General features: G+C 49.1%; 1 protein-coding gene across 3 annotated transcripts in view; it reads left to right on the top strand.

The window, feature by feature from the left end:
- Nucleotides 1-14,742, top strand: part of CLSTN2 (calsyntenin 2) — a 670,874-nt gene that overhangs the window by 623,914 nt on the left and 32,218 nt on the right. For all 3 annotated transcript variants that reach the window (XM_066350512.1, XM_066350511.1, XM_066350513.1), the window contains exon 9: nucleotides 1,141-1,303. In XM_066350512.1, the coding sequence (XP_066206609.1) occupies nucleotides 1,141-1,303 (163 nt within the window). The remainder of the gene's footprint in view (nucleotides 1-1,140; nucleotides 1,304-14,742) is intronic.

Genomic DNA, 14,742 nt, shown 5'->3' with positions numbered 1-14,742 from the left:
CGTCCAGGCACGAGGCCCTATTTGTGGTTCTGCTCTGCCTCCCCAGGCACTCCGAGGCAGGACAAGGCTGAGTCCTCTCAGAAAAACTCTCTCTCTCAGAACTGATTTTGCTTGAGTCGAGCAGAGCCTGAGATGACCACAGTCCTCAGGCACGCCTGATGCAGAGACAGGGGCTGAGGGCTTCTGTCCTCCGGCATCTCACCCTCTTCCTCTTCCCACACCCATTGCCTTTTCTCTTATTCTTTTTCTTTTTTCTACTTTTCTTTATTTTACAGAGACAGAGAGAGAGAGAGAGAGAGAGAGTCAGAGAGAGAGGGATAGATAGGGACAGACAGACAGGAACGGAGAGAGATGAGAAGCATCAATCATCAGTTTTTTGTTGCGACACCTTAGTTGTTCATTGATTGCTTTCTCATATGTGCCTTGACCGGGGGGCTACAGTAGACCGAGTAACCCCTTGCTTGAGCCAGGGACCTTGGGTCCAAGCTGGTGAGCTTTGCTCAAACCAGATGAGCCTGCACTCAAGCTGGCAACCTTGGGGTCTCGAACCTGGGTCCTCCTCATCCCAGTCCGATGCTCTATCCACTGCGCCACCACCTGGTCAGGCTTCTCTTATTCTTTTTCAAATCCTAATTCTTTTCTTTCATTTTCTTCTTTTTTTTTTCCTTCCTCATTTCCTTCCCTGTCTTCATCTTCATTTTTACTTTTGACCTAGCATATTTTTTTTATAGTTCCATTGATCCCCAAACTTAGAAAAATAGTTACAATTTAACTTTTCCTCTACAAAAGAACTAAGAAAAATTTTATACAAAGCAAATTTAGGCTGACACCCCCACCTGTCCAACAAGAGCTTGCCAGCCCATATAGCTGGTAGTTTTGTGACCAGCATGGTCTACCACACAGTCAAATGTTTGCCTGAGGGTTGGATTTCCAGGCATTCCTCTGTCCCATGGTTTGTCCCGTCCTGTTTGATGGGAGCTTCCATAACCTCAGTGTATACCAATTACTATGTTCATTGAGCTCTTTGCAATAAAAATGACCCCAAAATGCCTTTTTCCCCTTTCATAATTAGAATAAAAGCCTGTTTGATGTTTCATTGCTTATTCAATTTTAACTGTTGCTTCTCTTTCTTTTCATTAGATTTGTGACAAAGAGTGGCATTACTATGTCATCAATGTGGAGTTTCCTGTGGTTACCTTGTACATGGACGGAGCTACATATGAACCATACCTGGTGACCAACGATTGGCCCATTCATCCATCTCACATAGCCATGCAGCTTACAGTCGGTGCCTGTTGGCAAGGTAACCCTAACTCAAGCCTTCTCCCTGGCCCGTCGTGTGCAGTTCATGAAAGGTACTGATAGAGAAAGGAACAATGCAAATGGTGTTGGAATACTCCAAGAAAGTTTACTATCACTTACTAATAAAACAAGGCTTATAAAAATAATGATTCATGCAGACACTAAGCTTGTGTGATAATAAAACACTTGGCTTGAATTCAGATTTTGATTTTAGATCAACATGAGCACTTCCATCGTTGCCTCTGAGTTGCTAATGCCTTTTATTGTTCCAGAAGCATATCCAGTTTTGAACTGGGGCTGTGAATAAGAAAAGGTTGAGTACAGAGTCCTGTATCAAAATGGCCAGTTGGCTCTGTTCAGTGCCACGTTGGTCAGGAGCCAGAGACATTCCTTTATCCCCACACGAATCGTTCAAGCCCTGGCCCTGGGTCCTGGGGATTCGCCGATACGCAGGGCTGTGGGTGGTGGATTGCGCAGGGCTGTGGGTGGTGGATTGCCCACGGGGGCCACTCTAAGCCCCTTCCCTGCTTTCAGGGCTGAGGCTCCTTGTTGCCATCACTCAAAGCTCTCTGCTCCCTCCTCCCTCCTCCCTTCCTTTCTTTCAATACACAAACCCAGCTTAATCTCCTGTTTAGAATCAGGAAAACCAGCTCTCCAAGGAGCAGCCATGTAACCTTGCTGTCTGTCACTCAAATCCATTGTGCTCTGTTTTTGCTCCCTTAAAGGCTGTGGTGCTTTGAAGTATAAATAAGAGAGTAGAGGGGAGGGAAACACTTCCAAACCAGCAGGTTAGGACTTTGAGATAACCCAGCCTCATGATGATGGACTCTGTGGAAGTTACTGAGATCTGGGACTCTGACCACTCACCATGGCAGACTGAAGAGAAGGCTGGGCTCTGGCGTAAGAACATGCCTTCAGCAGACTGGCCAACCAGAGCGTGAACTAGAGAAGACAGAGGCCTCTCCGGGACAAAGAGCATTCTGGACACTTCTGCACATAAGCATATGGAAGGAGCACACGCAGTGTGGCCCCAGGAGAGAATACAAGACCCAGGAAGAAAGGAAGCATGCGTGAGACAAGAGAAGGAAACGTGCCTGTGAGCTGAGGTCCCACAAGCTTGATGTCTGACACGTGTCCCATGATTACAAGAAGTTCATTAAACGTTTCAGTAGAACTTGGTGACAGTTCCATCAGAATGGCAGAATTCCCCAGGATATCAGGAAGGAGAGACTGTGCCATCTGGAGAGAGTCCATGACATGAATTAGTACATCCAGACGGGATTCAGAGGCTTCACAGGAACCGGCAGCCCCTGACCACAGCTGTGTGACAGCAAAGGCCCCTGGGGTAGTCGGTGCCCGACCAACACCACAGCCACCTGTGGATATTTGGGAACATAGCTTGGATACTTCCCGCAATATAAGAGGGTCATACCCATGTCCTCACCATAAACCTTACCACGACTTCCCTCAGAGCCCCTCCGAGGCCACACCTGGATTCCTGTCACCCCAGCCTGCACTGGCAGCCTACCCCCGTTCTGCGTGGCCAGTTATGACCACTGCTACCTGGTTTCATGCTCATTGGCAGGGGAACAGTCTCTCCAAAATAAAAACTGATTTCATAAAGAGTTAATATGATTTCTTTGACTCAAAATTAGGCTAAGGTGTACTGCAGTGACTAGCAAGCCCGATTCTCAGCTACCTAAAATAATTCTTGCTTCACGTTCACTGCAAGTCACTGGGGGCTCCTCTCTTCTCTGCCTTCAGTCCCGTCCACGCTCCAGGAGCCCGCGCAGCCACGTGGCTGGGTGCTGCGGAAGAGGAATGAGAAAGCATGACAGATGGTGCGCTGGCTCTTACAGTTTTCACCTACAAGGACACCAGTCATTTTTACTCACAGTTTTTTTGGCCAAAGCTAGTCATATAGCCACATCTAAGGACAGGGAAGTAAAATCTATAATGTGACTGAAAGAAAAACTGGCAATATTTTGTGAACAACCCTGATGAACACCACAGACTGTCCACCTAGTCAACAGATATTTGATTGACTGTCCTTCCAACATTAAAAAAATATATAAAATACAATCACTCTTTCCTAAATGAGACAATCCAAAAGGCCCCGCTGTTTCTGGCTCCCAGCCCAGTGTCTGGGCTTTCTGAGTGATTCCTGGTGCTTTCTTTATCTGGGTGAGATGCCTAGGAGTCCCAATACCTAGCACAGATGCGGCCTCACTTGATCTGGATATACCCTAGTATAAAGAATTCTTTCCAACACCATAACCATCACCCTCTGCACACACACACTATGCAACACTATGAGACAGAATACTAGAACACACTTCCACTAAGAAAGAAGAAGAATTTTAGAAATACAGCAGTCTTTGGTCAGTAGCAACTCTGAAATCCTCTGAGTAGACGCCGGAGAGGCCCCTACGCTGGGGGGAGTGTTGTCTGTGGACCTGGAATCCATTCTCTAATATCCTAGACCACATCTGAAGATAGAATTGTCACTTCATTAATAGCAGCTCTGGTATTATATCTGATTACCATTTATTTAAAAGTTGTTTTGCAAAAGTGTTTTTCAAACATGAAGCCGAAGTATATGCTTATTTTACAAGAATCTGGGAGAAAGAATGACTAGTAGGGTGTTCACTGACTATTGGAGTCCTCTTCCCAGATGGATGCTAGGAGCACTCTTTGTAGGAGTTAGGTGTGGACATGTGACTTGCTTTGGGCAATTCAATGTGAGTGGAAGTGCCTCCTGTCATTTCCTCGTGGGCGCTTTAAGAGCCGGTGTTGCAAGGAGACTCTTCCCACCCATGGGAGGTTTACAGTCATGTCAGAAAGTGCTCTGAGTCCCAGCTTGTAGATGAAACTGAGGCTCAGAGAGGTGAAGTAGTTTACCCAAAGTCACCCAGTGAAATGAGCCTGACCCCATGCCTTCAAAGCATGTCCTTTTTTCACTGTGGCTCAGTGCCCGTATTGCTAGTTGATCGTTCTGTTGATGTAATGACACGTTTAGGAAAATACAGAAACTGATGTGTATTATACAAACACTCTAAACCCTTTACCTGGTGACACATCTGACAACCCTGGAGTCGAGAAGCCACAGGAACTCTGCATGCCCCTTGGTAATCCCCTGCTATTTACTCCCTTAAGTGACCCTCCACAAAATAAAACAAAAGAAAATAAAAAAGAGTTTAGGCTTTGGAAACAGAATATTTTGAGTCTGAGTCAAATCTAAACCCCAGCCCTGCCACTAATCAGCTGTGTGGACCCAGCTGAATTCCTAACTTCCCTGAACTTTTATTTTCTTATCCATAAAATTAGAGTGACACTTTACAGTGTTGTTACGAGTTAGGTTCTGGGCACGTGGAGTGTGCTTGGCATGTTTGAGTCAAATGAGGGTGTCAATTTGAGGACATCTGTGGCCTCCCCTCCATCCACTCTCTGGTCCTTGTGTTAAACCCAACAGAGCAGACACTTCGAAGACCTTGGTACTTTCTGGCTTCTGTGAATTCTGCCTCCCCATGGCCCCTTGCATGCACTGACTTTTCTCTCCTTCCCTGGGACTAACCTTCACACACAGACCTGCCTTCTCAGCTCCATCTATAGATCAGAAAGAAGGCCACTGAGGCTCAAGAGCAGTCAGAAGACAAGTGTTGGAAGACAGGGCTTGTGGGGTCGGCAAGAAGCTAATCGTGCATATTTGGGGCCTTTGAGAAGATTTGGGTATCTTCCTTGAGAGGAATGAAAATCCATTAAAAATCTTCAGCATGACCCTGGCTGGTTGGCTCAGTGGTGGAGCGTCGGCCTGGCGTGCAGGAGTCCTGGGTTCGATTCCCGGCCAGGGCACACAGGAGAAGCGCCCATCTGCTTCTCCACCCCTCCACCTCTCCTTCCTCTCTGTCTCTCTCTTCCCCTCCCGCAGCGAGGCTCCATTGGAGCAAGGTTGGCCCAGGCGCTGAGGGTGGCTCTATGGCCTCTGCCTCAGGCGCTAGAATGGCTCTGGTTGCGGCAAAGTCCCAGATGGGCAGAACATCGCCCCCTGGTGGGCGTGCCAGGTGGATCCAGGTTGGGTGTGTGCAGGAGTCTGTCTGACTGACTCCCGTTTCCAGTTTCAGAAAAATACAAAAAAAATATAAATCTTCAGCATAAGAGCGAATCCTTTGAATCTTTAAAATTGGGCTTTATGGGATGGACAGGAGTTCACTAGAGAGATGAGGAAGGCACCACCATGTGCCATGGCAGGGACGCTTGAGCAGCATGCTCAGGGTGCCTTATCCCTGCAATGCACGTGGGCCAGATGAGTGAAGAGGAGGCTGGGAAAACACAGTTGAGGCCAGACCATAGGACGTCATCCTGCCTTGTTAAGGAGTGTGGATTCCTGTGAATACGTACATCCTCCTTGGAGCCACATTTTGTCTTGGAAGGACACATCAGAAGCTCTTTCAATAGGACATGGAGCTGTGAAGCTAATGGCCCACAATGTAGCCCTTATCTCAGCATGGTCCTAAACCTTCCAAAGTCCACTTAAATCCATCCTCTAAGCCCTCTGTGTGGCCCTCTAATTGGGCCTGCAATTGTGAGGAGTTTTTCAGGTGCTTTTGAGGTTGGCAAGGGATCCAGCTCCCATTTGTGAAATGTCCCACCGGGCTTTCGCGATGGGGACGGAAAATGCTTTGAGAGCAGCTGCTGTTGGGTGGTCCGGGGACCGGCCCCGGCACTGTTGCCGGGCAGCGCTCTGCAGCCCCAGTTAGCCTGCTGTGTCCTTGCCGTGGATGTGAAAGCCAAAGTGATCAGTGGAACTTCGTTTTCATTGGCATTTTTGCCAGTAATTAAAAAAAAAAAAAAACCAGAAAGTTCATTTACACTTAAGAAATGTCACCAGTATGGCCTAGAGCTTGTAGCGTACTTTAATTGTAGGAAAATTACAGTTGGGATGGACTCATGTCACAAAAGAGTGTTCCTTTCTTTGTGGCCAGCGCACGCCACCTTGCCGTCACTTCTGTGCTTGGTGTCACCGTGTTCTCAGGACAGACTCAGACCCTCGCTTGTGGCCACACTCGGTCTGTGCTGACTCAGACAGGAAACCAGGTTCCTTGTCTCTTTCTGGGTCATGCCATGAAAGAAGATCAGCTAAAAGACTAATTAATTTATTCTTTTCCTTAGATCTCCTATTCATTCATTTCTAACAACAAAAATTCAACTTCTACTCATCAATAAATAATAAATAAAAAGTGCACACTCCCATCTGGGTGCAGGCCTCCCCCTGGACCTGTGAACGGGGTCCAGTCACCCAGGTACTCTAACCCAGCTGTCTGTGGCAGTGAGTCAAGAAGGCTGCTGATTGTGCCCGACCAGGGCCTTGGGGAGCCCCGGGTCAGGGGAATGTCGGCCGGTAGCACCTCTGCCAACACGACGCCTGGCTGCCTGGCGCAGCCTGTTTCATCCATTGTATATGGCATTTGGGCAAGAGTACTCTGCACAAAACGATGCCACATGGCATTCCCGCAGGAAGCCACTGCCCTGCTCTCTGCCTGAACCTCATCTATTCTTGGTAGATCTCACCACAGGTGTGCCCACTCATGCTCTATCCCTCGCCACTACCTCACCCCCACCTCTACTGGGGACTGTCCTCCAGCATTCTGGACCTTGGCCTTCCTAGAGTGTCCAGCATTGCCTATTCCAACCATGGTAGCACTGTGGTCTCAGACAAGGAAGGCTGTCTACCCCTGGCCTTACTGCTTCCCACTCCCCACTTCACAGAGAAAGCAGCTGGAGGTAGAAAAGGGGTTGGTTCTATGTATTAGGCCTGTTAAGGGACAGGTGCAGAACCCCTCCCCCCATTGTGGCTTTTGTGGGTAGCCATGGCAAAGAATAGGAATGGTCAAAAAAGGGGTAAAAGGGCAGAACTAACCCGAGAGTTGTAATACTCAATAGCATGTGATCCTCAGCTAGAGGGGAGTCGGAGCCCCCTGCGGCCCTGAGATCCGGCTACATTTTCTGCCAGACACTAAAATGAGCGCAGACACGTGAAGTACATGCCTTTATTTAATCAGCTTGCACTAATTTAGTACAAATTCTCTTAATAAAGTCTGTGTTGAAATTATTCTGCATCCCTGGGGTGCTCTGGAAGAAAGAGGCACGTACTGCTAGCACCGTCTGCCTTACGTTCAGGTGGCATTTCCCAGGGAGGGCTTGAGGACACCCCCGTGCCCCCGGACAGCCCTTCCACACGGAGGCCAAGGTCGGGTGTGGGAAGCCACATTCGCCATCTCCACACCAGCACGTTGGAAAGTCCCGATACGTGTTAGCTTATGAAAAACCCCCCAAAGCCCACCAAAGCAATCTGTTTGGCATCACTTAAGCTAAATTCCTTAATCTTGTTTTACTGGTGAACTCCCTCTCTGTGAAACAGTGTTCCTGGAGCACTCTTTGGGAAACATCTCGCGGGGGTCATTCACCCAGGTGTCCGTCCCCTACGGGTCATGAGTTTGCAGGAGGCGAGGACTGTCTGCTGTCACAGATTCTCCTCTCCCGCCTTTCCCCCTACTCACCGACCTAGAGAAAGAAGGTCAATAATTGATGTTGATTTCATTATATTCCATTTTCCAGGCTCTTTTTTTTTTTTGACAAAAGTGTGTGTGGCTCATGATCTGACACAGAGGAATGATGAACAGGTGTCTCTTAGCATTATCTGCATTTAAAAAAAAAAAAAAAGTCAAGAAAAGGTTGTTCTAGGCCCTGGAGTTAATTTGACATGAGCATGTATTGGTTTAAACGGAACACCGGTGAAATCAGCTTTAACATTCAGTGACTCGTGCCTGGAAACACAGTAGAACTGGATTCTAAGTCTGACTTTGTATCTCATTCTGAAGGTTATATTAATTAGAAAATCTGACCTAGGTCTTTGAGCAAAGCCAGTATCTGATGTGTCACACCAGAGGGAGAAAAAAAGGAAAAGGCCACCAGAAAGAGAGAGAAACTTGCATGGTGAAGTTCTACCTAGGAGTCCTGGTTCTTGACGCCACTTGATCGAGCCACCTCTTCAGAGCCCCTGCTCCATGCTGACCTCATAGCACCTTTGCCTTTAACACTCCTCTGGCCTGGGGAGGATTGCAGTCCCCATTTTGCTGATCAGAAAACTGAGACTTGGAGGCAATAAAGACCTTGGTAAAGGTCACAGAGAGCCTGTATATGCACCAGGTCTGTTCCACCAGAGCCCTTACCCTTAATTATTCAGTGATACTGCCTCTGCTCCTAGGTCATGTAAAGCCAGATGGTGTTTCATAGCCAAGGAAGGAAGACCAGAGGATTCCTGAATCGGGGGTCAAAGCATTCGCCCAAACTTTCTGGGCATCTTCCCACATAGGTCACACAAGGTCCAGCTGAGGCCTTGAGGTACACCCAGCCCCGCAGGTCCCATGGGTTTAGTGTGGGAAAGGAAGTTCGGCGTCTGAGGAGGAGAATCCCAGACCCTCGCTGGGGCTGCTTTGTCTGCTCTGGGTCTTTGAAAACAGTGTCTGGCCTCTGTGCCCCTCAGTTCTTCATGTAGAGAATGAAGAAGTTATACTGGGAGATATCTGAGGGCCCTTCCAACTCCAGGAATTTAGGTCCCCAGATGGCTGACTTTTGAGGTCATCCACTTAGAACGTGCCATAGAGATGTTTACTAGAAAGGCTAGAGAGATGCAGACATAAAAACTGAAGGACTGAGCCTGACCAGGCGGTGGCACAGTGGATAGAGTGTTGGACTGGGATGTGGAGGACCCAGGTTCGAGACCCCGAGGTCACCAGCTTGAGCGCGGGCTCATCTGGTTTGAGCAAAGCTCACCAGCTTGCTCCCAAGGTCGCTGGCTCGAGCAAGGGGTCACTCGGTCTGCTGTAGCCCCACGGTCAAGGCACATCTAAGAAAGCAATCAATGAACAACTAAGGTGTCTCAACGAAAAACTAATGATTGATGCTTCTCATCTCTCTCTGTTTCTGTTTGTCTGTCTCTATCTATCCCTCTCTCTGACTCTTGCTCTGTCTTTGTAAAAAACAAAACAAAAACAAAATAAAAAACAACTGAAGGACTGAGCAAGCCTGCAGAGAATGTGTTATGACCAGCCCTGATGGCCATGACCATCAGTCTGCCCAAGGTACCTACAACCTGCAGCTGCAACCCCCTGGGGTTGTGTGGACAGTTTTATAGCTGCAGCTTATGGGGGTCGATACTTCACTTCCTCTTTGCGATCTGTGGATGTCTCCATGGCTGAAATGAGGAATGAGAGAAAGCACGATTTCAGATGGTCTTCCCATTTGAATTGCTCAAAATTGATACCCAACCACCCATGAAATTGTGTCCATTGAGTGGCATCCCTATCAGCCAGCCATGCACAGAGCAGCTTCTGACTTCAGCAGTAGGAAACAGGGCCCCCAACCCTGCCCGTGTGATTCTCAAACTAACCGGCTGTGGAATGGCCGCAGGAAGGAAAGACCAGCAGATCCTGCACAGTTTGCAGGGGGAGGAGACCTAGGATGTTCATACTCACTAACCTTTTACTCACACTTAAAGGAAAGTGGATATTATTGATTCAAAAGCTGTTTAGAGTGGGTGGGCCCCACCTCTCACTTGAAAGAAAGCTGAGGGGGGGAATTTATTCCCAGTGCAAAGTCTGGCTCAGAAGAACACAGGCTGTGCTAAATCATGTTTGGCAAATGCTACTACTTTTCAAAACCATGCTTCCCAGACAACTTGGCACAAATCACTGGATGTTGCTGCTGAACTCATTTGGTGTCCACAGAACCCAGTAGAATTGGACATCCGCCCCCAGCAGCATGTCACTCCCAGCCGGTCCCCATCTTTCTGAAGCAGCCCAATTATTGCACCTCTGAGAGATACCTCATTGTGTGGCATGCAGGTCACAGGCCTGGGAACAAGCAAGCTTCCCTAGTTTCTGGCTGTATGGCCTTGGACAGTAACCTAACTTTGGAAACATTATCTGTGAAAGGAGTTGTAAGTAAAGCAGGGAAGAATCTGGACACACAAAGAAAAAAAACAAAACCAGTTTTTTTACATCCATCTCAAGTTCAAGTTCCTATTCCATCTGAGTGGCAGAGACTTGACCTTGGCTGATTTGGAATTCCCCATTTCCTTAGGGTGCCAGCTGATTTCAGGGGGCTCTATACAGTACCATGGAATTGTGGGGGCTCCCATTCACCATTCCCCGTGCGTGTTGATTGAAATGGTGCTCATCTCTCTGGTCCTCAGTCATGAACGGTCCTTCAGGACCGCCAGCCTTCTCAGGGTCTCCTTGCCTCATTTAGGGCTCAGAAGTATCTCGACTGTTCCTCCCGCTCTCTCTGTAAGACCATCTGTTCATCCGCCCAGAGGCCCAGGCCAGCACGCCCTCCAACAGCGCTGAGCTGGGGACAGGCTCCGGCTCCCTCGCGCTGCTGTGCTGTTGTCTAGCCTGCTTCCACACCCCCCAGTCTGGGGAGGCGTGTCCTAGTCTGAGAGGAGCCAGAGTTCCTTCCTCTATTTTTCCCCATATGTGGATCTATACTCAGATATCCTCACTCTCCTAAGAGTTTACGCTTCTGGAAATGAAACTGGGGAAGACTCAGCTTCAAGCCCAGTCAGCACTACTTCTCCTGTCACAGCCCAGCCCGTGGCAGTGAGCACAGGCCAGGGACGGGGTGAGAGGGGAGAAATGAAGAGAATAGAGGCTGAGATCTCAACACTACTATCTTACCTCTTATGGATTGAATAAAAGAGCATGTGAACGAACTTGCCATTTTAAGACCCTCATAAGTGACGGCTATTATTTTTTCTCCCGCGATCTATTGGACACATTATCTATATCCCTTGTCTGAAAATTAATCATGCTCTGCCTTGGAACATTTACTGTATTGGCAATTTTCTCTTTTATATTTTTTCAGTTTCTATGCTTTATTCTCCCAACAAAATGTGAGCTCCTGGAGGGCGTGGGCCACATCTTATTATTAACTGAATCTACCAGAAGGCTAGGCATATAGCAAACACTTTTAAAAGTGTGTGCTAATCTAGCTTCAGGAATCATGTACACAAAGATTTAGAGAAGTTTCTTTGTATTAGAAATCAGGCTATATTTTTCTTAAACTAATTCATGAGTGTGTTTATATCTAAATGTTAACAGAGAAGCCATGTGGGATATGCAGCTACTCTAGAGAGTAAAAAAGAAAGAGTTTTTCAAAGTATCCATTATATTTTAAAATCCTGCATCACAACAACCCCTGAGTGCAAATATATTTCAAATTTTATGCTAGCCTCCGACTGCAAAATGCTAATTGGATCGATTTCCTGGAGCTGTGTCACTTATAAATAGAGTACATGATAGATCTGGGATTTTTGAGAAAAAAATATAGAACATGAATGCTTTGCTGAGGGAAAATAGTGTGTGGGGAAATACCGTTAGCATCCAAAAGAGTCACAAAGTTTGGTGTTTCAGGATGGAGTGAGCAGGTGAGTGGAGCTCACGGGTGTTTCAGAGTGGGCTCTCTCGGAGCCGCGCTGTGAGCAGGTGAGCGGAGCTCACGGGCGGTTCAGAGTGGGCTCTCTCGGAGCCGCTCTGTGAGCAGGTGAGCGGAGCTCACGGGCGTTTCAGAGTGGGCTCTCTCGGAGCCGCGCTGTGAGCACTTGAGCGGAGCTCATGGGCGTTTCAGAGTGGGCTCTCTCGGAGCCGCTCTGTGAGCAGGTGAGCGGAGCTCACGGGTGTTTCAGAGTGGGCTCTCTCGGAGCCGCTCTGTGAGCAGGTGATTGGAGCTCACGGGCGTTTCAGAGTGGGCTCTCTCGGAGCCGCGCTGTGAGCACTTGAGCGGAGCTCATGGGCGTTTCAGAGTGGGCTCTCTCGGAGCCGCTCTGTGAGCAGGTGAGCGGAGCTCATGGGCGTTTCAGAGTGGGCTCTCTCGGAGCCGCTCTGTGAGCAGGTGAGCGGAGCTCACGGGCGTTTCAGAGTGGGCTCTCTCGGAGCCGCGCTGTGAGCACTTGAGCGGAGCTCATGGGCGTTTCAGAGTGGGCTCTCTCGGAGCCGCTCTGTGAGCAGGTGAGCGGAGCTCACGGGTGTTTCAGAGTGGGCTCTCTCGGAGCCGCGCTGTGAGCAGGTGAGCGGAGCTCACGGGCGTTTCAGAGTGGGCTCTCTCGGAGCCGCGCTGTGAGCAGGTGAGCGGAGCTCACGGGCGTTTCAGAGTGGGCTCTCTCGGAGCCGCGCTGTGAGCAGGTGATTGGAGCTCACGGGCGGTTCAGAGTGGGCTCTCTCGGAGCCGTGCTGTGAGCAGGTGAGCGGAGCTCACGGGCGTTTCAGAGTGGGCTCTCTCGGAGCCGCGCTGTGAGCAGGTGAGCGGAGCTCATGGGCGGTTCAGAGTGGGCTCTCTCGGAGCTCACGGGCGGTTCAGAGTGGGCTCTCTCAGAGCGCGCTGGGTTGGATGCCCTAGTTCGTCCTCGGCATGGACAAACTCACACTCTTGGGCACACACCTCACCAGTTACTACTTTTGTGGCCTTGGGTCATTTACTTCTCCTAAGTCTCAATTTGCTCATCTGCAACTATAGAATAAGTACCCACTTCCCAAGAGTCTGATAAAGATTCAGTAGGATAATGTATGCTGAGGACACAGTAGTAGAAATGTAGTTCATGTGCAGTACCTGATAGTTGGAAAGACGGCCATCTAGATGCCATGGAGAGTGGCAGCTCTACCATTCATACCCAGACTTCCACCTTCCTCCTGCAGGTCAACGGAAGTGCGCTTTTCCCAGGTCAGGAGCATGCTAATGACTTTGGAGGCATGTGATCCCTGGTGGCTTTGAGGGTCTAGATCAGCCCTATTGGCTCCCCATGCCCTCAAGCCATGGCCATCTCAGGTCATTCCTCCAAGTCAGATCTGTTTAGAGTTCCCCTGGTCTGAGCTCTACAGTGGAGGCTTCTCCTTTTATTTCCAAAGTGAAGATGCTTTGAGTAGCAAGTGACAACAGTGAGTCAAAGTGGCCCAGACCATAAAGACGGGTGATGGGCTCCCGCAGCTGAGGACATCCTGTGGGAGGGCAGTGGGGGCCCCTCAGGTTCTGCTCAGCCTGCTGTGACTCTCCCCGTTCTGCCACCTTCATGCATTGCCTTAGTTGTCCCTGGTCTGCTTGCAAGTGGCGGCAGCGGCTCTTGGCCTTCCATTTTCACATAACGATACCAGAGAGATAGAGCAAGAGTAGGTTCCAGAAGCTTTCTGGAGAGAAAATGGAAACTCTTTCCCAGAAGCAGCCATTCAATTTCTTCTCTCACCTCATTGGCCTGAATTTGATCTCATCAATATTCCTGAATCACCACCCATAGCTTATTGCAGGGGTCGGGAACCTTTTTGGCTGAGAGAGCCATGAACACCACATATTTTCAAATGTAATTCCGTGAGAGCCATACAATGACCCGTGTACATTACACATTATCCAATAAAAGTTTGGTGTTGTCCCGGAGGACAGCTGTGATTGGCTCCAGCCACCTGCAACCATGAACATGAGCGGTAGGAAATGAATGGATTGTAATACATGAGAATGTTTTATATGTGTGTGTGTGTGTGTGTGTGTGTGTGTGTTTGTTTTTTTTTTTGTATTTTTCTGAAGCTGGAAACAGGGAGGCAGTCAGACAGACTTCCGCATGCGCCGGACCGGGGATCCACCCGGCATGCCCACCAGGGGGCGATGCTCTGCCCATCCGGGGCATCGCTCTGTTGCGACCAGAGCCACTCTAGCGCCTGAGGCAGAGACCAAGGAGCCATCCCCAGCGCCTGGACTATCTTTGCTCCAATGGATCTTTGGCTGCGGGAGTGGAAGAGAGAGACAGAGAGGAAGGAGAGGGGGAGGGGTGGAGAAGCAGATGGGCGCTTCTCCTGTGTGCCCTGGCCGGGAATTGAACCCGGGACTTCCGCACGCCAGGCCGACGCTCTACCACTGAGCCAACCGGCCAGGGCCTGTTTTATATTTTTAACATTATTATTTTTTTATTAAAGATTTGTCTGCGAGCCAGATGCAGCCATCAAAAGAGCCACATCTGGCTCGCGAGCCATAGGTTCCCGACCCTTGGGTTATTGGGAACTTCACCTTGGTACGGGGTCCCAAGTCCATGCCTGATTCAGTCACTGGAGCAATGGAGACAGGACAACCTGATAAGCTCTGACTAAATTGAAGCCACCCCTGGAGCTTGAGTCAACCCTCCATCCTCAGGGCTGCCACTACAAGAGGACAAGAGTGAGACGGATGTTGGAGAGACCACAATGCCCATACCTTGTTGGTTCTTAACTGCAAATCGGCAAACAATTATGAAATGTCTGCTGAGTGCCAGTCAGAGTGCAGGCTGCCGGGACATCACAAGGGGCCCCATGTTGTTGAGAGGAATAAATGAGCCGCTTATACAAAGTGCCTCTTGCACCCTTCAGC

The sequence above is a fragment of the Saccopteryx leptura genome, chromosome 10 (genome assembly GCF_036850995.1).
Source record: "Saccopteryx leptura isolate mSacLep1 chromosome 10, mSacLep1_pri_phased_curated, whole genome shotgun sequence".
In the NCBI taxonomy this organism is placed as follows: Eukaryota; Metazoa; Chordata; class Mammalia; order Chiroptera; family Emballonuridae; genus Saccopteryx; species Saccopteryx leptura.
The sequence above is the reverse complement of the archived record's forward strand: the minus strand, read 5'-3'. Positions and strand labels throughout refer to the sequence as shown.